General features: G+C 44.3%; 1 protein-coding gene across 2 annotated transcripts in view; it reads right to left on the bottom strand.

Annotated features, from left to right (window-relative positions):
* Nucleotides 1–1,844: 1,844 nt before the first annotated feature.
* The window catches only part of Ccdc170 (coiled-coil domain containing 170), an 82,377-nt gene continuing 63,197 nt past the window's right edge, over nt 1,845–21,024 (bottom strand). For both annotated transcript variants that reach the window (XM_085688076.2, XM_085688081.2), the window contains exons 8-11: nt 19,729–19,902; nt 16,747–16,989; nt 6,804–7,040; nt 1,845–4,755 (exon numbers count right to left, since the gene is read on the bottom strand). In XM_085688076.2, the coding sequence (XP_085544202.2) occupies nt 4,555–4,755; nt 6,804–7,040; nt 16,747–16,989; nt 19,729–19,902 (855 nt within the window). In that variant the 3' untranslated portion in view covers nt 1,845–4,554. The remainder of the gene's footprint in view (nt 4,756–6,803; nt 7,041–16,746; nt 16,990–19,728; nt 19,903–21,024) is intronic.

Below are 21,024 nucleotides of genomic sequence, written 5' to 3'. Positions count from 1 at the left end.
AGTGAAGACTGACAAGGCGAGGAGGAGGAAATGGAGGACCAGGGAAACTCAGGTGTAAAGAACGACTATTCAAGAGTATGGGTGAAGGGCTGGGTAAGGGAAGGTAGGTACAGATTTTAATGTTCTGACCAATGCGGGGCGTGTGAATATATAGTCATGATTATCTGGTCTTCCACTGGAGTATGGTCAACCTAGCGGGGATCACACTCCAAGAAAGCAGATCATCCCTCTCTCAAAGGATATCAATTGAATATAGCTCCTTAGCGAGGGGTCAGGCATCATGCCTCCACTCCCCCTTCTTTGCAGGGATTCTGTCTAGTTTGGGCTTGTGCAGGATTTTGTGGATGCTGTCTCAACTTCTGTGAACTGGTACATGCAACTGTCTTGTTATGTCCCCTGATTCTAGCTCTGAGAATCTGTCTATGATCTACCAATGATCCCTGAGCCTTGGGCGAAGGGGGCGTGGTATCGTTGCACCATTAAGGCCTGAGCAATCCACAGTCTCTTGCTCTCTGCATTGAACCAGTTCGGGGTCTCTCTCTTAATCTCCATCTACTGCAAAAAGAAGCCTTCCTGACAACAGTTGAGAGACACACTTGTCTATAATAACAGATCATGTTCATTTACCAGGCCATAGTAGTAGCTCCTCCCCTAGGAGTCAGGCCATAGTCCCTGATATCAGTGCCACATACAGTGTTCATCTTGCCCAGAGGCAAGTATTTTCTCTGAATTTGTCAGATGCAAATGGATTGAACATTGTTCACGTACTTATTGCCTATATATTGTATATAGTTATTATATTGCTTATATATAGTTTTTCTTAAATTACTTATAGCCTTCTTTTTATTTTAGACCAAAAAAGGGGTAATATAGTGATATTTTATTTGTTTTTTAATAAATAAATCTTGCCAAGAGGAAACCCAATCAGAAAGTGCATGGCTGCTTTCATGACATTCTTGTCACTATCGTACCAGAGGGTGTGTCTTGCCAGACTGGCCATTATTGTAGCTTACAAGGTTCACAGTTGAATAAGATTACAGATTACTTTTCTCCTCTGGTGGCGTGCATAGCATCTTCCAGTACTACGAAAGCTAGTCAGTAGGAATAAGGGATCAAGTTGAGTACCAGCTTGATGTCTCGATAGTCTATGACTCAATTATGTGGTGTCTTCATCAATAGGATCTTACCATCAAGTTCTGGAGAGTAACCAAAAGTACTGGTGATAGCCTGTAATATTTTGGGGTCCATCAGACCCCACTGGCCAGTAACTCCAGAAGAGGTAACCCATTTCTAACACTGGGCTTTTTATTTGCTAGTCTCTGGTATTGAGTATAGACATTGTTGCCCCCATTATAAAGTTAAACCTTACTATACAAACCAGAAGAGGCCTTCCAGGTGAAAGGTTAGTCACCATAAAATGTTACCCCAATAAAACTTAGAAGCTTCTTTCGCATGCTGTGTTCATAGCATCAGCATCACAGATGTCCTCAACAGCCCCTCAGCCCACCTGAACTAGATCATTGGCCACTGTTCTTCAGAAGACTAGAAGAATAGACTGGAAATTTAGATGGATCCAAGCTAACAGGTTTTTTGTGAGATGTTTTCTGAAAACATTTAGATGTCTCAGTGACCAGAACAATAACCTCAATAGCACTTCCCCACGAGTGTACTTGCTAGACGAGTTAGTATTAAATATTTTAAGACCTTATCTAAAAATCACATTAATCTAATGCATTTTATTGGACAATATAAAATATACATGGATATTATGGAGAAATAAAACAGCATGAAAATGGGAGGCCAACTCTGGAATGAATGCTCACAGGGAAGGCAAACAAACAATGGACATTTGAACGTGAAGGAGATGCCTTTACTAACACATATTCAGCTTGTCCAGATAACAGTTACTGCGTCCACGAACTATCTGCAGGCACAGAGTTTATTTATGCTTGTCCCACATATCCTTCCCCCTGAATGCCTCTATGGTGTGCATTCAGATATATTGAATCATTAATAATGTATCGAGAATTTGTGATTTACACACTTGCGCCATAATAGTTGGATAAATGAAATGCAATTTTACACGATAAAGTACAGTTGTAGCCAATATGGGTTATTTCTAGTGTCGTCTATGACCCCCGGCATGTAACTAGTGACCAATCAAAGGGAAAATAACACAATATTCATCACTTCAGGCAGATAAAAGTCTGGCACAAGGAGGTGACTGCATGAGCTAAAGCCAACCTAATACGGGCATTTGTTTTGTTTGGAGTTGCAGGGGATACTCAGCCAGTTGGCTGCTTGTTAGCTTGGTTTGAGATAGGGTTTCATTCTGTAGACCAGGCTGGCCTGAGACTCTCTACGTGGTCCAGAATGGCTTCAAACTTAATGTCAAACTTCTTTGCTCAGCCTCCTAGTGGCTGAGGTCACATGTGTACCCCACCATGCCTGAGGGAAGCAGTGTAACTTTCAAAATATATTGGAGAAGCCATTTACGTGGTTGTTGCAAGGATATGTTTATGCTCTCTTCCCATTCAAACCAGCATCCAATCTCCTTCCTCGCTCTGCAACTGGCCGATAGGTCTCCATAATCCCTGGTTGTCTGGAATCAGCTCATGCTTTGTTCATGGCTCGGACTTAATGTTTAGGTGTATATGTCTCATTTTCTCTCGATGTTGTGAGGTATTGGGAGTTTCTGCTTGTTTAATCTACTGACATAGAGAACAATACAAGATGACCTTGGAGAGACAGACTCATGGGTAAGCGTACTGTACAAGCACGGAGACCTAAGTTTGGATCCCAGATGGATCTACCAGAGTCTGGGTGGGATTGGGCAGGTGGTTATTACTCTTCCTGGAGAGAAAGCAGGGTGGCAGATGGTGAATGGTGGACCTTGGTGACTGCCGGTCTGTCTCCAGGGTCAGTGAGATACTCTACCCCAAGGAAATAGGAACTGAAAAGTACAGCCCTGTTCAAACTCTCAAAACCACCATTTATAGCCTGGGAGCATCAGTAAAAGCAACCATGCTTCTTATCTGCGCTCAGACCTATGTGAGTTATTCAAATGAGTCATTAGCTGCTGCTTTTAGACGTCTCCTCCTGACTGTAGGGTGGCCTTTCTTCCTTCCTTCCTTCCTTCCTTCCTTCCTTCTTTCCTTCCTTCCTTCCTTCGTGTCAGCCAATCCTATCAGCCTCAAAACTAGGCAGAACCTGAGAGTGCAGAGTGTACGAGACACAGCCTCTGCCTTGTATATCCTGGCTCCGCACTAACCATGTAGAGCCCTGAGTTACTACAGCTGTCTTGGCCCTGAAAAGCACGTAAGTAAGTCCATTGAGACTTCACTGTGGTACCCTGATCTCATGACCATACACTATATGCATGGATTGGAATGTTACCCAGAAATCTATAAACAGGTATAATTATTAAGTGTCAAATTGTATGTATTAAGACTAGATAGATAAAGATATATAGATAGATAGATAAAGTTTATGGGGCTGAAAGGTGGCTCAATTGTTAACAGTATTTGCTTCTCTGGCGGAAGACCTGAGTTCAGTTCCCAGCACCCACACCAAGTGGTTTACAACTGCCTGTTATCTGGTACCAAGGGATTTGACTCCCTCTTATGGTCTCTGCTGACACCTGCTTTTGCACACACACACACACACACACACACACACACACACACACGTGCAAACACAGAACTAAAAATAAAATAATTTCAAAGAATATTTTTCAAAAGACACACAGTTACCTTAAGAGGTAAAGCAATCAGTGATGTTCTAGGTCAGAAGGTTGACCCTTCTAAACTCTGTTGGTGAAGGGGCATGGTCGATCGATAATTAACCAGGCCAACTCAATACAAAAAGATTTAGCTTTTTATAAAAGGGGAAAACTTACACAACCAGAGATCCCACGAACACCAGGTGAGCAGGGAACCAAAGAGAGGAAGTGGCAAGGCATTTCAATCTTTTATTTGTTTTGTGTGGCCCCAGGGGGACACACCTTAAGCAGAATGTGATTGGCTGAACTCCCCTATCATGTTGGTATGTCCCAATCGAGGCAAGAATCTAGGGTATTCCTGTGGGTCTCAATGAACTAGCTAATGGAGTAATAGGTGGTCTTAGTGCTGAATATTAATCTAGGACTGGAACTTTTTAACTTTTGTGTTTTCATGTGTGAGTGTGTGTGCATGTGTGTGTATGTGTGTACATGTGTGTATGTATGCATGTGTGCACATGTGTGTGCACTTGTATAACAGAGCACGTGTATAGGGCAGAGGACAACTTGCAGAAGCCAGTTGTCTCCTTCTACCGTGTGGGTTCCAGGGATTGAACTCGGGTTGCCAGGCTTGGTAGCAACTGCCTTCACCTGCTGAGCCATCTCTCTGGCCCAGGGGACAGCATTTTGGAGACCACTTTCAGCCCATGATATATTCTCACTATGTCATCAAGGTATATAATTGTCACAAATTTCAAAAATATGAGGAAGCTTTTCATTCCACAACTTGAGACGTGCGCCCCGTCTCCCAGTTCCTCCCTCCAGGAGGCAGGGGATCAGTGTCGAGGGGCTAAGGGACATTGCGAGCAGCAGTCATGCTCGGCCATCGGGTCTGTGAGGCAGGCACAGGTAACAAAGTGATGGCGGTGTGAATGGACCAGTCTCTCCAGACATTTGATGATCTCATAGTCGGGGAGTGCGAGAGAGGTCAAGTTTAAGCCCAGCATCTGGGAAACCTCCTCCCTGAAGTCCACCAGCTGCAAACATCAAGCAGAGAGACATTAGCTGGGAAGGGAAAACACATCCCCGTTGCCAGGCCAAAGGCAACAACAGCAGCAAAAGAGGAAAACCCAGGTTTGCATGAGGTAGGCCAATTACCCTCTGGCCTAAATGGTGACTAAGCAGACTTGCCTGCTAAATGGCTTCTAAAAATCCCTGCGGGCTCCCCAGACTTCAGCAAGTTCATAAGCTCCTGTGAGTCAAATGGTCATGTGTGTATGTGCTGCTGAGTCAAGAACCCCAGGAAACAACCGTCCCTGAGTCTGCTCTGACATCCTGGATGAGGAAACCGATAACCACATACATGCTTTGGGGGCCACAAAGCGCTATACCGATGTTGGCGTGAGCCTGTCAGTGGATGATAGACATTTCTGCATTGGGATGTTAACTGGACAATGAACTTCTAAAATTCAAAGGCTTCTCAGTCCTTCTTAAACTACCTTGCAAAGACGGCTGCCTCCAAGTGTGGTTCTAACACTGGCTGATCTCAGATTACTGGGATCCACTGGCAATGGTTAGAGTGGGCATCACCCCTCTTTATGTCCTTCTAGGGTGGTTTCTGTAGCCCTACACCAACACAGGCAAAACAGCGGTGTCATCAAGACAAGCCCTCACTAAATATCTTCCATTTCAGAAAGGACGGGATCCAATGTGCTGATGGAGTGTCATCAGAACACCATCCGAACATTCATCCCCAACTTCCTTCCTGAGGATGGTCCAACGTGGGAGACGAAGGCCTCTTTTATTCGCACATTACCCACTAAGTTTATACTGAAGCATAATCCTCAGTGGGATGGTACCGGAAGGTGGGGCCCTGTGAGTTAGCTAAACTTAGGTAAGATCGCCATGGTGGAGTCTCCAAGAGAGAATTGATGCCAATATCAATGAAGCCCCAGAGAACTTTTCCCATTTGAGGGTTCATGAAGACACCATTTATAAACCTGGTACCCTCTCTGCCGGTGCCCTGACGATGACTCTCCAGCCTTAGACCTAAGAGAAATAAGTGCCCTGCATACGAGCTGCTTGCTTCCCATGCTCGCTTCCCATGCTTTGTTGAGGCACCTAAACAGAACAAGGCACCAGCCTTGCCTCTCCAATGCAAACGTTTCTCTCCAACTTTCCCACCCTTTTGAACGTGGCCAAAACTCACAATTCCTGAGATGTTTCCTTCCTGAGAACACTTGCTCATGTAGTCGGGTTCTTCCCAGCTCTGCCTGACACGTGAGCCAAAGCAGAGCAGTGAGAAAGGAAGAAAAAAAACCCCTAGGAACAGAGCCTGTTCTCTGCCCTTTACAGCTTCAGAAAGTGACATGCTCGTCAAAGGCAGTAGGGGTCAGACTGCCCGGGACAGAGTTCTTTATGTCTGACCTGATGTGCTCGGGAGATAAAGTGCTCCTCCTCGTAGCCAGCCAGCTGATGTGGACTTTTTTATGGCCTACATCTGCGCTTGGTCAACCATGAAGTCTCGGTGCCACTGTCTGAGACCGGAGGCTGTGTCCTGCAACTGCTCTCTGTGGAAGATAACGCTTCTCTCTGACTTCCTAGCCCGGCTTAACAGTAACGGATGTGAGCTGAGGAATCTCCAGAGGCAATCATCAAACACAGCCTAAAACATCTCCCAGCCACCAGGAGCTGGCTTCGCACTGGCTTTCTCTTGCTCTGATAAGCACATTTGTTTCTTTTTCTTTCTTATGGTCTATGTCATGCAAATAGGAATTGCCTTTCTAGGCCAAGAAACTCATGATGATTATGGGCAGGCCAAAAAAGATGCTGCCGAGTGGGTGAATCTGTTGAAATGATATAGAAATCTTTACAAATTGTGTTGGGAGAAAAGTATGAATAATGCTCTTCTTGGCAGCATATATACTGAAATTAGATTGTCACACGGGAGCTGAGTGTGGCCTTGGACAGGATAGCACACCCGTTTCCAAAACCGTCCTTATCCCTAAGTGTGTGACTTCTCCTGTCACTTTTAAAGCATCCTGTCATGGCCTGGAGAGGATCCCACCAGCAGATTTTTATCTACCTGCTGTTCTCTCCTCTCAGTTTCTTCCAGAGACTTCTTCAGGGTCTCCAATTCAATGACGGCCAACTCTATCATGGCCCTGGCCCTTCCGTTGTTCTCTTTCGCCTCCTCCTCTGTAGCATCCAGCTCAGACTTGACCAACAGGAGATTCTTCTCTGCTTTCTCCTTCAGCTTCTCCAGATTGTCTCGGGATTTAGTCAAGTCTTCGATGGCTTTGGTCTGCTCCAAAGTCTTAATCTAAGGAGTCAAGAGAATCAGGATCATTTCCCTCGTTCTTCTTTAGGAGATCTAGATACAAAGATAACTCGGACGTCAATGGAACACACTTAACTTTCTTATGAATAAAGAACGGACTTTGTCCCAAGCAGCCACAGAGACCTTAAAGAACAGCATAAACTGGACAAGTGTGACCTCAGCCCCTGCAGCTTACTAGATGATAAAGCAGAGTACCCTTATTTGGGAAATCAACCCAATAAAATTGTAGGCAGCATGGTTCTGGAGTGAGATCGCTAAAATAAAACCTGTGAGCAAACCAGACTTTCTATGCTAACCAGTGGGTCCCTGTGCCTCGCAGATAAACCATGGCAGTGGCCAAATGCCCGCTCTTCTAATGGTGTCACGGGGGAGTCTGTGAGCAAGCCTCCCTCATGGCTGTGGGGGAGATTTCCATCAGCAGTTAGTCAGCAGTCTCTAGACACCACCAATGAACATGAGGCAAAAGATGTCACCGAATCCTGTGCAGACAAAGGGCAGTGATGGTCCCCAACTCAAGACTTGCCCCAGGGCCTTAAAGCCCTGACTGAGGCTCCTGGGATGGGAGGCATTTACACTGTGAGTTTCTGAGCCACTGTGGCCCCTGACAAAAAAATTCAAGGAAGCCAAGCGCTAGGTCAGGCACAGGTCCAAGGACAGACCCAACGGGGGCAGTGGGGCAGTGAAGAAAAGACAGACGGACAGACAGACATGAGGAAAAGCTGGGATCAGGTGGTCTGGGTTGTCTGCTGGAAAAACCTCATCATCTTGGAAGCTCAGCATTGTTATCATAGATTGAACAGAGAAGTGGAGCTCTTGCAATGATGAATTGCAACCTGGAAATGGAAGATAAAAATAACCCTTTGTGCTCTAAGCTGCTTTTAGTTGGAGTAGTTCATCACTGCGACAGACAGGAAACTAAGACAGTGGTATATACTTCCAATTCCAGCACTTGAGAAGTGGAGGAGTAAGATCAGGTGTTCAGGGCCACACAGTGAGTTTAGATCTGTCTAGACTACATAAGAGCTTACCTCAAAAAAAAAAAAAAAAGAAAGAAAGAAAAGAAAAAGAATCCAAATGAATAAATACAAATAAGCTACAAAACAATGTCCACTAACTTGGCTAAAATTAAGATGACAATTACAAAAGTTATCAGGGAATTAGGGGAGTTAGAACACTCACATACTTCCAGATGAAAATATAAGATGGTATAAGTAATAGGGAAGGTAGTTTTGAAAACGCCAAATATATGATCCACCAATTTCACCCCCAGTTATAAGCCAGACAGAAATAAAACCATATGCCCACTCAAAAAGTTGTATATGAGCTCATAGAGGCATTGTTCATAAGCTCCAAAAGTGGGGACCACCCAAATGTCCATCAGCTGATGGACAGGAAAAGGGTGGCAGAGTCAGACATTGAGATGTGCCACAGAGCAACAAACAAGAATGGAGTACCACAACACACTATAGCACGGATGAACCCCAAAAGCATCATGACAGGAGAATGAAGCCAGTGCCAAGAACCACACACTTATCTCCATCAGGAAGAGCCAGAGGCAGAAGGAAGACAGAGAAGGGGTGAGACTAGCAGGAAAGGAGATCGGGGAGTTAGAACTTACGGGTGCAGAGTTTCTTTGCATACGCTAAACATATTCTGAGGTTAAATACTATTTGGATAAGTCTGTAAACATCCTTTTAGAAAACACAGAAATGCAAATTCTAAGATGGTGGCCCTCCTCTGGAAGGTTCCAGAAGGCTTTAAGTGATACAGGAAATTGGTCACATGTTTTTCAACGTTCGACTTCTTCCCCAGGTCCCTCTTCACAGTCCCCTCAGTATCCAGCACAAGGTAGAGAAATCCCTCCTTCGCCGGCTCCTCTGCAAGCTCCCAGCAGCACAATGCTCTGCAGACACGCACAGAACTAAGAAGCTATAAGCTAAACCTCTAAACTGTGAGCGGAAATACATCTCCCTATCTTCATGTTGTTTGCTTCAGGCATTCAGTCACAGGGACCAGAACCCTGACACACAGGTGAAGAGGTGACTCATAGAGAAAGACTGAACTGAACCAAAGGTCAGAAAGAAAAGAGAGGGACCATAATCAGTGTGGGAGCTAGCATCTTCACCTGGTGCTGGCCCTCCGGTGCCTCTTCACTGTCACTAAGTGACTGATGGCGGCCATGGGGTAACCTGGTCTAAGTTTCGCAGGATCTCATCAGAAAACAATAAGTGATGCAGGATTTCCTTCTGTATGCTGTGAATACCATTGGTTAATAAAGAAACTGTCTTAGGCCTCTGATAGGGTAGAGCTAGGTGGGGAAGACTAAACTGAATGCTGGAAGAAAGGAGGCGGAGTCAGGGAGAAGCCCTGGAGCTGCCAGTGGAGATAGGCACGCCAGAACCTTGCCAGTAGGACACGAGGCTCGTGGTAAAATATAAAATAATGGAAATGGGTTAAATTAATATGTAAAAGGTAGCCAATAAGAAGTTAGAGCTAATAGGCCAAGCAATGATTTCATTAATATAGTTTCTGTGTGGTTATTTCGGAGTCTGCATGGCCGGAAATGAACAATTGGCCTCCTTCTACAAAGAAGAGGGTTAGAAACTATTGCAAGATGTGATTTGGAGGAAATGTGACTATGTGAGTCCCCTATGCTGCTAGTCTAGCTAGATTAAGGAAGTCCACATCAAATGCCTGCTGATAAACTCACAAACTAAAAACCAGGGTCACAGCTTCCTAAAAGGTCATATTGCTTTTGCTGTGGTTTAAATGCCTGTACCCTCTAAAATTCCTAATTAACCCCAAAGCACATATTATGAAGGAGTGGGGACTTTAAGAAGTAATGAGGTACATTTCAGGGGGAATAGATACCTGTGGTAGTTTGAATAAGGATGGCCCCCATAGGCTCATCTATCTGAATGCTTAGTCACCAGGAAGTAAAACTCTTTGATAAAAGTGGAAGGATTAGGAGGTGTGGCCTTATTGAAAAAAGTGTGTCACTGAGGGTAGGCTTTGAGGTTTCAAAAGCCCAAGCCAAATCCAGGTTTGTTCATATTCTCTCTCTTTCTCTCTCTCTCTCTCCCTCCAGATCAAGATGTAAAGGTCTCAGAAACAGTTCTAACACCCATCTGCATGGCACCACGCTCCCCACCATGATGATAATGGACTAAATCTCTGAAACTATAAGCCAGCCCCCAATTAAATGCTTCCTTTTATAAGCATTGCCTTGGTCATGGTGCCTCTTGACACTGCAGAACAGTGGCTGAGATGCTCTTGTAACAAACAGAAACCAGGCACTATATGACCTGGAAAACAAGTGGCGCTTTCTGCCCCTTACACTACATGAAGACACAGCTAAGAGGAGTCTTACATGAACCAGGAAACAAGATAAACCTTGCCCTTGGGCCTCCCAGCCTCTAGAAATCTGAGAGCTATGTTTCTGTTGTTTAAAAACCACCTTGCTTTTAGCTGCATTAATGGCAGACATGCTTGACTTCCTAGCCACTGCACTGGCTCTGTGGGTGATACGAACTCTTGTGGGACTCTGACAGCAGCTGTGAACCTGGAGCCCAGAGGGCAAAAGAACACCTTCTGCAGCCCTTGGAATATACAGGAAATAAAATGCCAGCCACTCCGGTGGGGGGGGGGGAGCGTAGTGAAAGGGGTGAGTGAAATGGCAGAGTATATACTTAAGATGGGGAATGCATAGGTCACAGGGCTTGACTTTGGTGATCATTCATGGAGCCCACGTTGTTGTTGGGAAAGTGATTTCCTGCCCAATCTAGTGTGTCCAAATAGTGTCTCAACAGTAATTCCTGAGTGTGCTGAGTCCATTGTAGTGAGAATGTCTTAATTAAATCTTCTCATTCTCTTTTGAAAAATATAGCAATTAAGCAAATATTACCAATTTATATGAAGGGTAAAAGAATATCCATTATACTATTCTTGGCACTTGTTCTATAGATTTGAAATTTTTTACCGATCCTAGAGATATAGATCTGTAACGCTATTCATTTGAGAAACTGAGGCAGGAGAATTGCCAACTTTGAGGCCTGTCTGGTCTATGGATTGAGTTTAAGGCCAGAATAGACAATTTAGCAAAACCCTGTCCCAAGACAAAAAGGGTTTAAAAGAGCTTCGAATCTCTCAGCGCTAGAGCCCTTGGTTAACATGCATGGGGATCTAGGCACACCTCTCATGTCACCACATACTCACACATGCACACATGTACACACACACCCCAAACCAATTTCAATGCCAAAAGACGGGAAGGAATTATATTGATCAAAGATCCCACCAAAAATGAAATAAATATATATTTACTTATAAAGGACCTAAACATACTACTTCAAATAATACATTGTATAGACTATCAAACATTTTTCCAATAGAGCAAATTACATGCATTAAAACCTACTAAATTGCTGGGCGGTGGTAGCACACGCCTTTAATCCCAGTACTCAGGAGGCAGAGGCAGGCAGATCTTTGAGAGTTCAAGGCCAGCCTAGTCTACAAGAACTAGTTCCAGGACAGGCTCCAAAGCTACAGAGAAACCTTGTCTCGAGAAAACCAATGCATACATACATATATATATATATATATATATATATATATATATCCCTTCCAGTGGTGTTGACACAAGCCTTTAATCCTAGCACTCGAAAGGCAGAGGCAGGTGGATATCTGTGAGTTTGTGGCAAGCCTACAGAGTGAGTTCCAAAACAGCCAAGGGTACACAGAGAACCCCTGCCTTGAAAAAAAAACAAATCAAAATAAAACAAACAAATGAAAGAAAGAAAACGTGACCCATTTAAGCAGAGATTCTTAATGTTCACGCCACATCATCACTGCAGAGAAAAGCTATGCTCAACCACAAAGCCGCTGGGGTTGGGATTTTGAGTATGAAGCCTTGCATTACTGGAATGGATACATTCAGCTTTCTGTTGTACTGAAAAAACATGGAGAAATGTCTACCAAAGGTGACAGGTCACAGCATAGAGACCAGAAGTGACTGTAGACAGTCCTAATAAGAAAGAGGAGGGGACTCTGAACAACCAGAGGCTTTGCACAGCCCAGAGCAGCCATGTCTTTGCCTAGCTCAGGTCAGAACCCCTATTGGGGTAGCCAGGGAATGAGGAAATGACAGACACACGAGTGTGCATCTACGTCAGGACTCTCCAATGTCGAAGCCACAGCACCCAGACGCTTGACGTGTTTATTACAGAGTTGCAGAGAAGTGAGGTTACTGCATCCAGCTGAACCCGGAGGCAGGTTATTACACACAGGTAAACAAGGAGCAGAGTTCTCATGTACCACTGAACTGAGAGGCCTGTGTTCCTAGTCTCAGGAGGAGCAGTCTCTAAGGAGAACCTCCAGGGGAGAAAGCTACAGAGGACATTTCCCACACCCTCTGTCAGCATTCGTACTCAGACCACAGAGAGACTTTCCCGTCTCTCTGAGCCCCACCAGGGAAGGCCTTACCACTCCCATGGGCTGAGGCATTAGGGTCTTTGAGTAGGGTCTTTGAGAAGGCTGTGTCCTTGTCAGCCACACACATTCACTGGGGACACCACCTCTCCTTATACTGATGACTGCTGGGGTTCTAAGGAAGCGAGCGCCAAGCCAAGGCACCAGGACAGAGCTGGGAGCCAGCAAAAATGACGGAGACTCTAAAATCAAACCAACAGATCCCTGGGAATGGAGTGGGACTAAGTTGGTTTCTTAATCCCCCTGAGAGATCTTCTCAGAACAGCCCAGAGTTCAGCAAGCAACTGGCCTCTAGTTTTCCTCCAGCAGGACAGAACCGGTCATAAAAAAGATTGATGTATCATCAGGAGTCCAGCTAGGAAGGGAAAGGTTCCCAGGGTGCCACTTGTGGTAAACACCGTGTGCTGTCTGCTTCCCAGGAAAGAACTGTGTAATCTGGTGGGCGATTCTCTCTGCTACGCAAGTGTCAGAGGCCCAGGCAGGAAAGGTGATTAAATCTGAACTCCTAGGTGTTGGCTGACCCTGGGCTATAAGTCCCCTAGTGCAGCTGTAAAGACCCTGCAAACCTCTGGCAGGCATCCGGCAGAGAGCATGAGTCCCTCCATGAACTGGGGCTGTGATGTTCTGGATCAGTGGTTCTCAACCTTCCTAATGCTGTGGCCCCTTAATACAGTCCCTCATGTTCTGGTGATTTCCTCTCCCAACCAGAAAGTTACTTTCATTGTTAATTCTAACTGTAATTATAGTGAGAATTTAGTTAGTAAATCTAACTGATTTACTGTTATAAATCAGGGTGTAAATATCTGTGTTTTCCTATCGTCTTAGCATTTGACCCCTTGGGGGTCATGACCCAAGGGTTGAGAGCCGCTGTTCTAAGGTGTCCTGATGGCCAAAACAGAAGCTGTGTCCACAGAGACACAGCTCTGTGAGGGAGAGATCCAACTGTGCTGTCTCTCCCCACTCCTCCTCTTTAGCAGCCCACACTTAGGGAGCAAGAAGCAAAGTTACCCTCACTTCAGAAAGCAAACAGTCTGCTTTCGCAGGCCCTGTTCACTGTGCACAGTGGGAAAAGCAATCCGGTAGATGGAGTGTGGGGCACTGTCAAACAGCTGTCTCCAAGAAGAGGAGACGGCGTAGTAAGGGCTACACCGGCAGGGTGGGAACCATGTCCATGGCGAAGGAACACAGGGCGCAGCTTCCGTATGGGGGATATATGGAGAAAGTCAGAAAAAGAAGAAAGCTTTGCCTGTGGCTGATGGTTGTAGTCTGCTCTGATGCTTTCTGGGAAACCACAAAGGAGACACCAATGGCTCTGTCCTGGGTTTGGGAGCTGATTTTGAGCCACGACTCTTAACAAGGGTTAGGCTACATGCTAGAGGCTGCAGGTAGCCTAAGGCTCCCCACCAGTCAGCTAGTCTGTTCTTCCTCACTGACCATAATTAAGACCTATTCATCAGACTGACCTCATTTAAACAAGGTCAGGAGACTAAGTTCCAGCCAATGGAGACACAGCTGTTATATCCTTCCCAGAGACTAGCCAGCAGATTGGCTTTCAGACCTTCCTCCTGGCTAGTGATCGGCATGAACTCCCTGGGACTGGGGATGAGAGAGGATGAAGGCATTGGCTAGAAAGCTCCAGGTGAGAGCAGAGTAAGCCAGGCTTCTGAGGGTCACTGAGAGGGCCTTCTGGATGGGGCGTACCCACTGCCTTACACACACACACACACACACACACACACAGAGAGAGAGAGAGAGAGAGAGAGAGAGAGCAGTGCTGAGGAATTTCCTGAGTTCCAAACACGTAAGGCAGGCTGTGAAGCATCTGGCTATAGAGAGGTTACACAAAACCTCTTCCACATCCTCTAGAATTGGTCCACAAGATTTCAGTGCCTGCATTTTCTTAGAAAGTGATATCTGTGCCAAATTGTAACACTACTTTAATGACCCCAGGTTAATGAGAAAAAATAATACAAATGCATACATAAGTCATATATACATTCATGCAAACTTAAGGTCAAACTATATCACCATGTGTATAGGGGGTTCACACCAGTACAATGGAGCATGTGGGTAGAACACACTCCATCATCCAGGGAGAACCCAAAGGCAGAGAAAACTCAAGAGTTGCAGGCAGCACCACACATTCTTGTTAATGGTGATTTTAGTTCAATAGCATCACCAGTTATACTGAATTAATATCATTAATTTCTTAGTTTGAGTCTTTATCCTTTGATTTCTAAATTGGTTTTGGTTTCATAGTGGTAATAATGTAATGCAATTGATCAATTTATGTAGTCTTAAGTAAGTAATATCATAAAATTATTCTAAATTTAACACAAAAATCATTCTCTTTCAAAAATACTTCCATAATACTTGGGTTTTTATGCCAAGATAATTTTCAGCGGTTTAAAATTTAACAGTTGGTCTGGAAAGGGTTTTGCTTTTTCTTGGTCTAGAGCTCTAAAAAACCTAATGCATGTATCTTTCAAGGAAATAGTCAGATAACCTGGAGTCAAGGTCTTCGGCCTTAGTATACAACGGATATGGGGATATACAGGAGAATTGGAGCATAGATGTGCATAGCAGCTTCATTTGTAACAGCCCCAGAGTGGAAAGATCTCGGATGTCCAGTTAAACGCTAAAGGGATGAGCAGAAGGTGGTACATCCATGCAATGGATTACTAGTCACCCATCAAAAGGAATTACAATGGTTAATATAATTTGACGGGGCCATGACATCCAGATATTTGGTAAGATGGTGTTCTAGATATTTCCTGGACGACATTTGAAGGTGAGATTAAAAATAGGTAGACATTTTTGTTTCTGTTTCACTTTGCTTTGCCTACACAGACTCCCACTATATAGTCAATGATGTCCTCAAATGCATAATCCTCCTGCCTCAGCCTCTTAGATGCCACAATTATTTTTATCTTTTTTCAAGACAGGGTTTCCTCTGTGTAACAGTCCTGGCTGTCCTAGAACTGTCTCTCTCTGTAGACCAGGTTGGCCTTGAACCCACAGAGATCCTCGTGTCTCTGCTTCCCGAGTGCTGAGATTAAAGGCATGCACCACTCCTGCCCAGCAAGATGCTACAATTAAAATTGAGACTCAAAATATTTCAAGACAGATTGTTCTAGTTAATGTGGACAGAAGTCTTCCAATCAAATTAATCCTACATATAAGTCAAATAAATAAATTAAATAAACCTCCTCTGAACAAGAGGGAAATTGCTAAGCAAAATTCGAGAACTGAACTTCGTCAGATATGACCTATAACAGTACCTGTCCATCTCCCCTGTCTATGAGCCTCTTCTACAATGTTTTTGTACCAGCTAGTTTTATGTCAACCTGAGACAAGCTAAAGTCATCAGAGAGGATGAAACCGCAATTAAGAAAATACTTTCATAATCAGTCTGTAGGCAAGCCTGTGGGACATTTTCTTAATTAGTGATTGGTGGAGAAGGGTCCAGCTCACTGTGGGTGGGACCGTCCCTGGGCTAGTGGCCCTGGGTGCCATAAGAAAACAGACTGAGCAAACCATGGGGAGCAAACCAATAAGCAGCACATCTCACTGGCCTCTGCATCAGCTCCTGCCTCCAGGTTTCTGCCCTGACTTCCTTTAGTGATGGGCCGTGAAATGGAAATGTAAGCCAAATAAATCCTTCCCTCCCCAGATTGCTTTTGGTCATGGTGTCTCATCACAGCATTAGCAACCCTAAGACAATACTCTGACCCTCAGTAAAGACAGCCTCTATTTCTTCATCTCCTCCAAAACAAATTCTTATCTAATCAAGACTTCTGTAGCTGGTCTACTGGAAAGGAAGGCAGGCACTCTAATTAGACACTTGTGTCTCTCAATCTTTCAGACTATTGACATAGCAGACTCCAAAGAGATGGGAATTCCCCAGGAATCTCATACATACATTTATCAGACCACTTACAGGAAGAGACTACACACTGAACCCATCTCACCAGCCCCACCTTTTTGCCCTCTTTTATTTGAGGTCTTCCGTAACCCAAGTTGGCCTTCAATTCTCTATATAACCAAGCGAGACTTTGGAGTTCTGGTCTACCTGCTTCTACCTTTCAAGTGCTGGTATTGCAGTGACACACTGCCATGCCTGATTCAAGGATGCCATTCCTTAGTGTATACTTTGAGGTGCATTGACAGAAAGGGACAGAGAAAGGAGCCACACACTTGCCTTGAGTTCATTGGTGTCGGCCAGTTTGGCTTTGAGCTCGGTGTTGTATTCCTGACACGCGCTCAGCTCCCTCTGCAGCCTCTCCACCTTCTTCTCCAGCTTCCTGAGGGAGAGCTGGGCCTCATCCCTCTCCTCAGCCAAGGCTGTGCGTGCCTGCTTCTCCTGCTGCAGCTGGGCAATTTTCTGCCGAAGGAGGTTCATATGCACGTCTTTGCTCTCCAGTCTTTCTTTCTGAGTCTTTAGCTGGTTTGATACAAACGGATTTTTTTTGACAAAATAATTGAACACTCAGTAAATATAAATGAATTACTCAGATAATGTCGATTTTTATCTGCACGTCAATGAGACTCATTTGCAAATCATCAAAAAAAAGGTCACCGGGTTCCTTTCCCTGATTGAATTTTTTTATTCATATTTTTTCCAAGAATTAATTCTGTAGCTACAAAGTATGGGACAAAGGAGCCCCAGAAAATGTGACAAAAGTCAGCTCTCCACAGCTGCTTCATCCAATATTCTGTGCCTCATAATAAAAATGTAAAATTACTTTTAAGACTAATAAAATAGGCTTATCAAGGGCAGAATAAGTAGAATGTAATAAGACAGACAAAATCCTCTCCAGCGCTCAGTGGCCATGATTGCTGCACTGGCGTTTACTGGAACAAGAGGTCCGGCATCATACTGAGAACTTCCCCCTAGATTATCTGAGCCCCTCAGCACTGGGCTGAGTATCTCCTACAAGGAGGGTTGATACATTCTCATAGAAGATGTGCCCAGAAGACTTTTAAGGAAATTGTTTACAAACTTCCAAATCTCAGAAACAGACTTCACGAAGATTTCGCTTCTTTGAACTCTTAGTGTTCGGCTGTGAGCTCCTCCACCCAGGCCAGGAGGAAGCTCTTGAACGTCGCTGCCTGTTGGCAGTCAAATTGATGAAGGGAATTAGAGTGGGTTGTAGAAAATGACTACCAACCAAAGGAGAGAGTCTCCTGGGCTCTGCCTGTCCCTTCACTGGGCAGATATTAAATCCAGGCAGTCTGTCCCTGGTCACAAACACCAGGGGGAGGAGTCAAGAACTGTTGAATACAATGCCCCATTCCCTGGCTGAAGACTGCAGTGTGAGCCCTCATTATCCCCTAAGTGTTAAGAGGTGGAAGGACTTAAACTACTTTGCATTTCTTATCAGTGACAGCTGTGTCCACACCTGGGTCACCCCTCAACAATCCTGCCAGATATTTCTCCAATCAAATCCCTTTTAACATTTTGTATAATGGCTTTACTTATTCTTTGAAAATTTCATATATGTGGACAACGCATTTTGATCTTATTGAAACCTCAGCCCAACCACCTCATCTCAACGTCTGTCCTGCTCCCCCATGACCTGCCGCCCACCTTTCCCAGACTCAAGCTCTCTGTCACTATTATTTCATCATCATCATCATCATCATCATCATCATCATCATCATCATCACTCCTATTTCATTCCCACGGAATCCAATAAGTGTTGACTATGTTCCAACGGTGTGAGCCTATCCAATTTTTCTAACACATTTTTATTTACTGTGTGTATGGTAGGAGAGCACCGGCATGCCACATCGTGTGTGCAGGGTGTGGAGGCTGTAGAGAAGCATGTGGAAATCCATCCTCTCTTCCTATCTGAGGGATCAAACTCAGATTGTTTGGCAGCAAGCACTTCCACCCAGGGAATCATCTGGGCTGCCCCCAACTCACTTTCTTGAACCTCATCAGGTCAAATTGCACCCTGATGCAAAAGTCCACTGATAAATTCAATACACCAGTAATTTCAATGATGGTATAATTCTCAAGAAGGAATAGCACTGGGCATTAAGAGAGGAAATCAATTCTCTAAGGAGAAGTGAAGAAAGAATTTTGGTACAATTTGACATCCCTGATGGTTATCAGATTCTCTCTCTCTCTCTCTCTCTATATATATATATATATATATAGAGAGAGAGAGAGAGAGAGAGAGATACATATAAATATATATATATATTATATATATATAATACATATATTTAATATATATACATATTTAAAAAAAAAGATTTCTCCAGACACATTGAACTAGGGTGAACTGGGGCAGGGGCTGAGAACCAAATTTATTTCATGAGACAGGAATTCAAATTTTCTCTTATTAAAATTAACGTTCCTGTGAGGTGTATGTCATTCCTGTCTTAATAATGAAGAAATAAACAGAGAGGTGTGTGATTATTCCAAGATTTCACAGTCTGGCAGAATCCAAGGGCCCAGATGTGACTCACTGTATAGCCACTACACAAAACATTTATCCTGAAAAGTATTTAAGGGCACATCTGCGTGTCCTTTATTCTTTCTCTGGTGCTGATAATTATACAACTGAGAATTATGCTTTATCCCTTTCACTCATCCATTCTCTCACTTGCTCTAAACCATTCCCGACTCTGCCTTCAACTGGAGAAAAGTGAGCCCTTCTCTCTGTATTGTCTAGCTCAATAGAGCTGGCCTGCACAGAATCGCTCGGTGCCCCCAGCTTCCCTCCTTGCTCAAAGGGGAAGAAACTAGGAGATTTGGCGGCTCTGTCTGCAAATCTCTCTTGCAGTCAGGTTTGGCCATGGTATAAACATAAGTTCAGCTAGCATCTTCCAGAATCTTCTTTAGAAGCCATCACTTGGGTCTTTGGCTTCCCTCTTCTCCCCTCCTCCAACCTTCAGCATGGAACACAGACTAACGGTTCTAGTTACTGATTTGAGCCACAGAAATAAAGACCACCATGAGGACAGGTAATTCCAAGGCTCACGAGAGCCGGGTGATAGATCCATGAATCAGGTTTTCAAAACTTCAAATTAAAACTTGACTTCTACATACATATTTTTTAATAATATGCTTTCTAAACACACTGCTGACCACAGTGTAATAAAATCACTTTTACACTTGGGCTTTCCAGAAGTTTCTTTTCTCAGTACTATGAAGCACAACGTTGCCTACCTTTCTCTGTAAGTTGTGAGCGATGGTCTTGTTTTCAATGACAGCATTACTTTCGAGGCGGACTAGCTGCTCTGCACGAGCTAAAACTACGTCCAGACGCATGTCAAAGCCAAGGTCAGCCACTATCTGGCCCAATTTCATTTTCTCTGAAAGCTGATCCAGAAACTTCAGATACTAGATGCAGAAACAAGAATGAAAATGGGAGGTGTGGGTTAGGGTGCGGGCTCACTGAGTCCTCTCTCTCACAAGTGGGTCTCTTTAATGTCATCCCAGAGCCGGAATTCTGAGCCCAAGATTTGTAAGTGAATGTTTGAACCACCTTACCAATTCTCTGCCATCTTCCTGTGCAAACTCTCTGCACTGTCCTGGCTAGGAACCTTGATGTCAGCTTAATATCAAACACACTTCTAAGTCCTGCCATACAACAAGTGGGCTATGTTCCTAATTCCACCCTGATTTCTTACTGTGTGTCTTGACAAAAAGCCCCTGCAACCTTGGCCCCCCCCAAGCTGTCCCAGCACTCAGCGACCACACCAAAACCAAGTTCTCCACATATACACTAAAATTGAACAATTGCTGGGGGGGGGGGTTAGTTAGAAAGCTTTAATGGGCTGGAAAGATGCCTCTGTTGGTAAAGGGCTTGCAGTACAACCATGGCAACAGGAGTTTGAACTGCAAAACATATATTTTTTTAAAAAGTCAGGCCCAAATATGCCTGTAAAACCAGCATGAAGTAGGCAGAGACAAGAGGAGGCCTTGGGGTTCACTGGCCAGCCGGTGTAGCCAAATTAGTAAGCTTCAGGTTCAGTGAGAGACTGTAGCTCGCTAAATAAGGTGAAGTGCAACTGAGGAAGACATGTGTTTTCAACCTTTGGCCTACACATACACAACACTCATACACACACTCACTCATACACACACTTACACACTCATACACATGCTTACACACTCATATACTCATTCACACACTCATACCCACACACTCACATACTCATACACACTCACACACACACACACACATACACACGCACTCATGCACACGTGCATGCACACACATGGGGCGGGAGCTTTAGAAAATGTCTTTCAAGTGTTTAATATAACATGATTAGGTAAAGAACACTCCAAAGCATAACTGTATGAAAGATGCCATAGTTTGCATTCTTTACAATATTTAACGTATTTTTATGTGTTTTTGCCCTCATGTATGCATGTATGTTCACCACACGCAGGCAGTGCCTTAGGCGGCGAACAGAGTGCATCGGATGCACTAGACTGGAGCTACAGACAGTTATCTGT

The sequence above is a fragment of the Myodes glareolus genome, chromosome 1, assembly GCF_982192425.1.
Source record: "Myodes glareolus chromosome 1, mMyoGla1.1, whole genome shotgun sequence".
In the NCBI taxonomy this organism is placed as follows: Eukaryota; Metazoa; Chordata; class Mammalia; order Rodentia; family Cricetidae; genus Myodes; species Myodes glareolus.
This window is presented reverse-complemented; position numbering and strand designations above follow the sequence as displayed.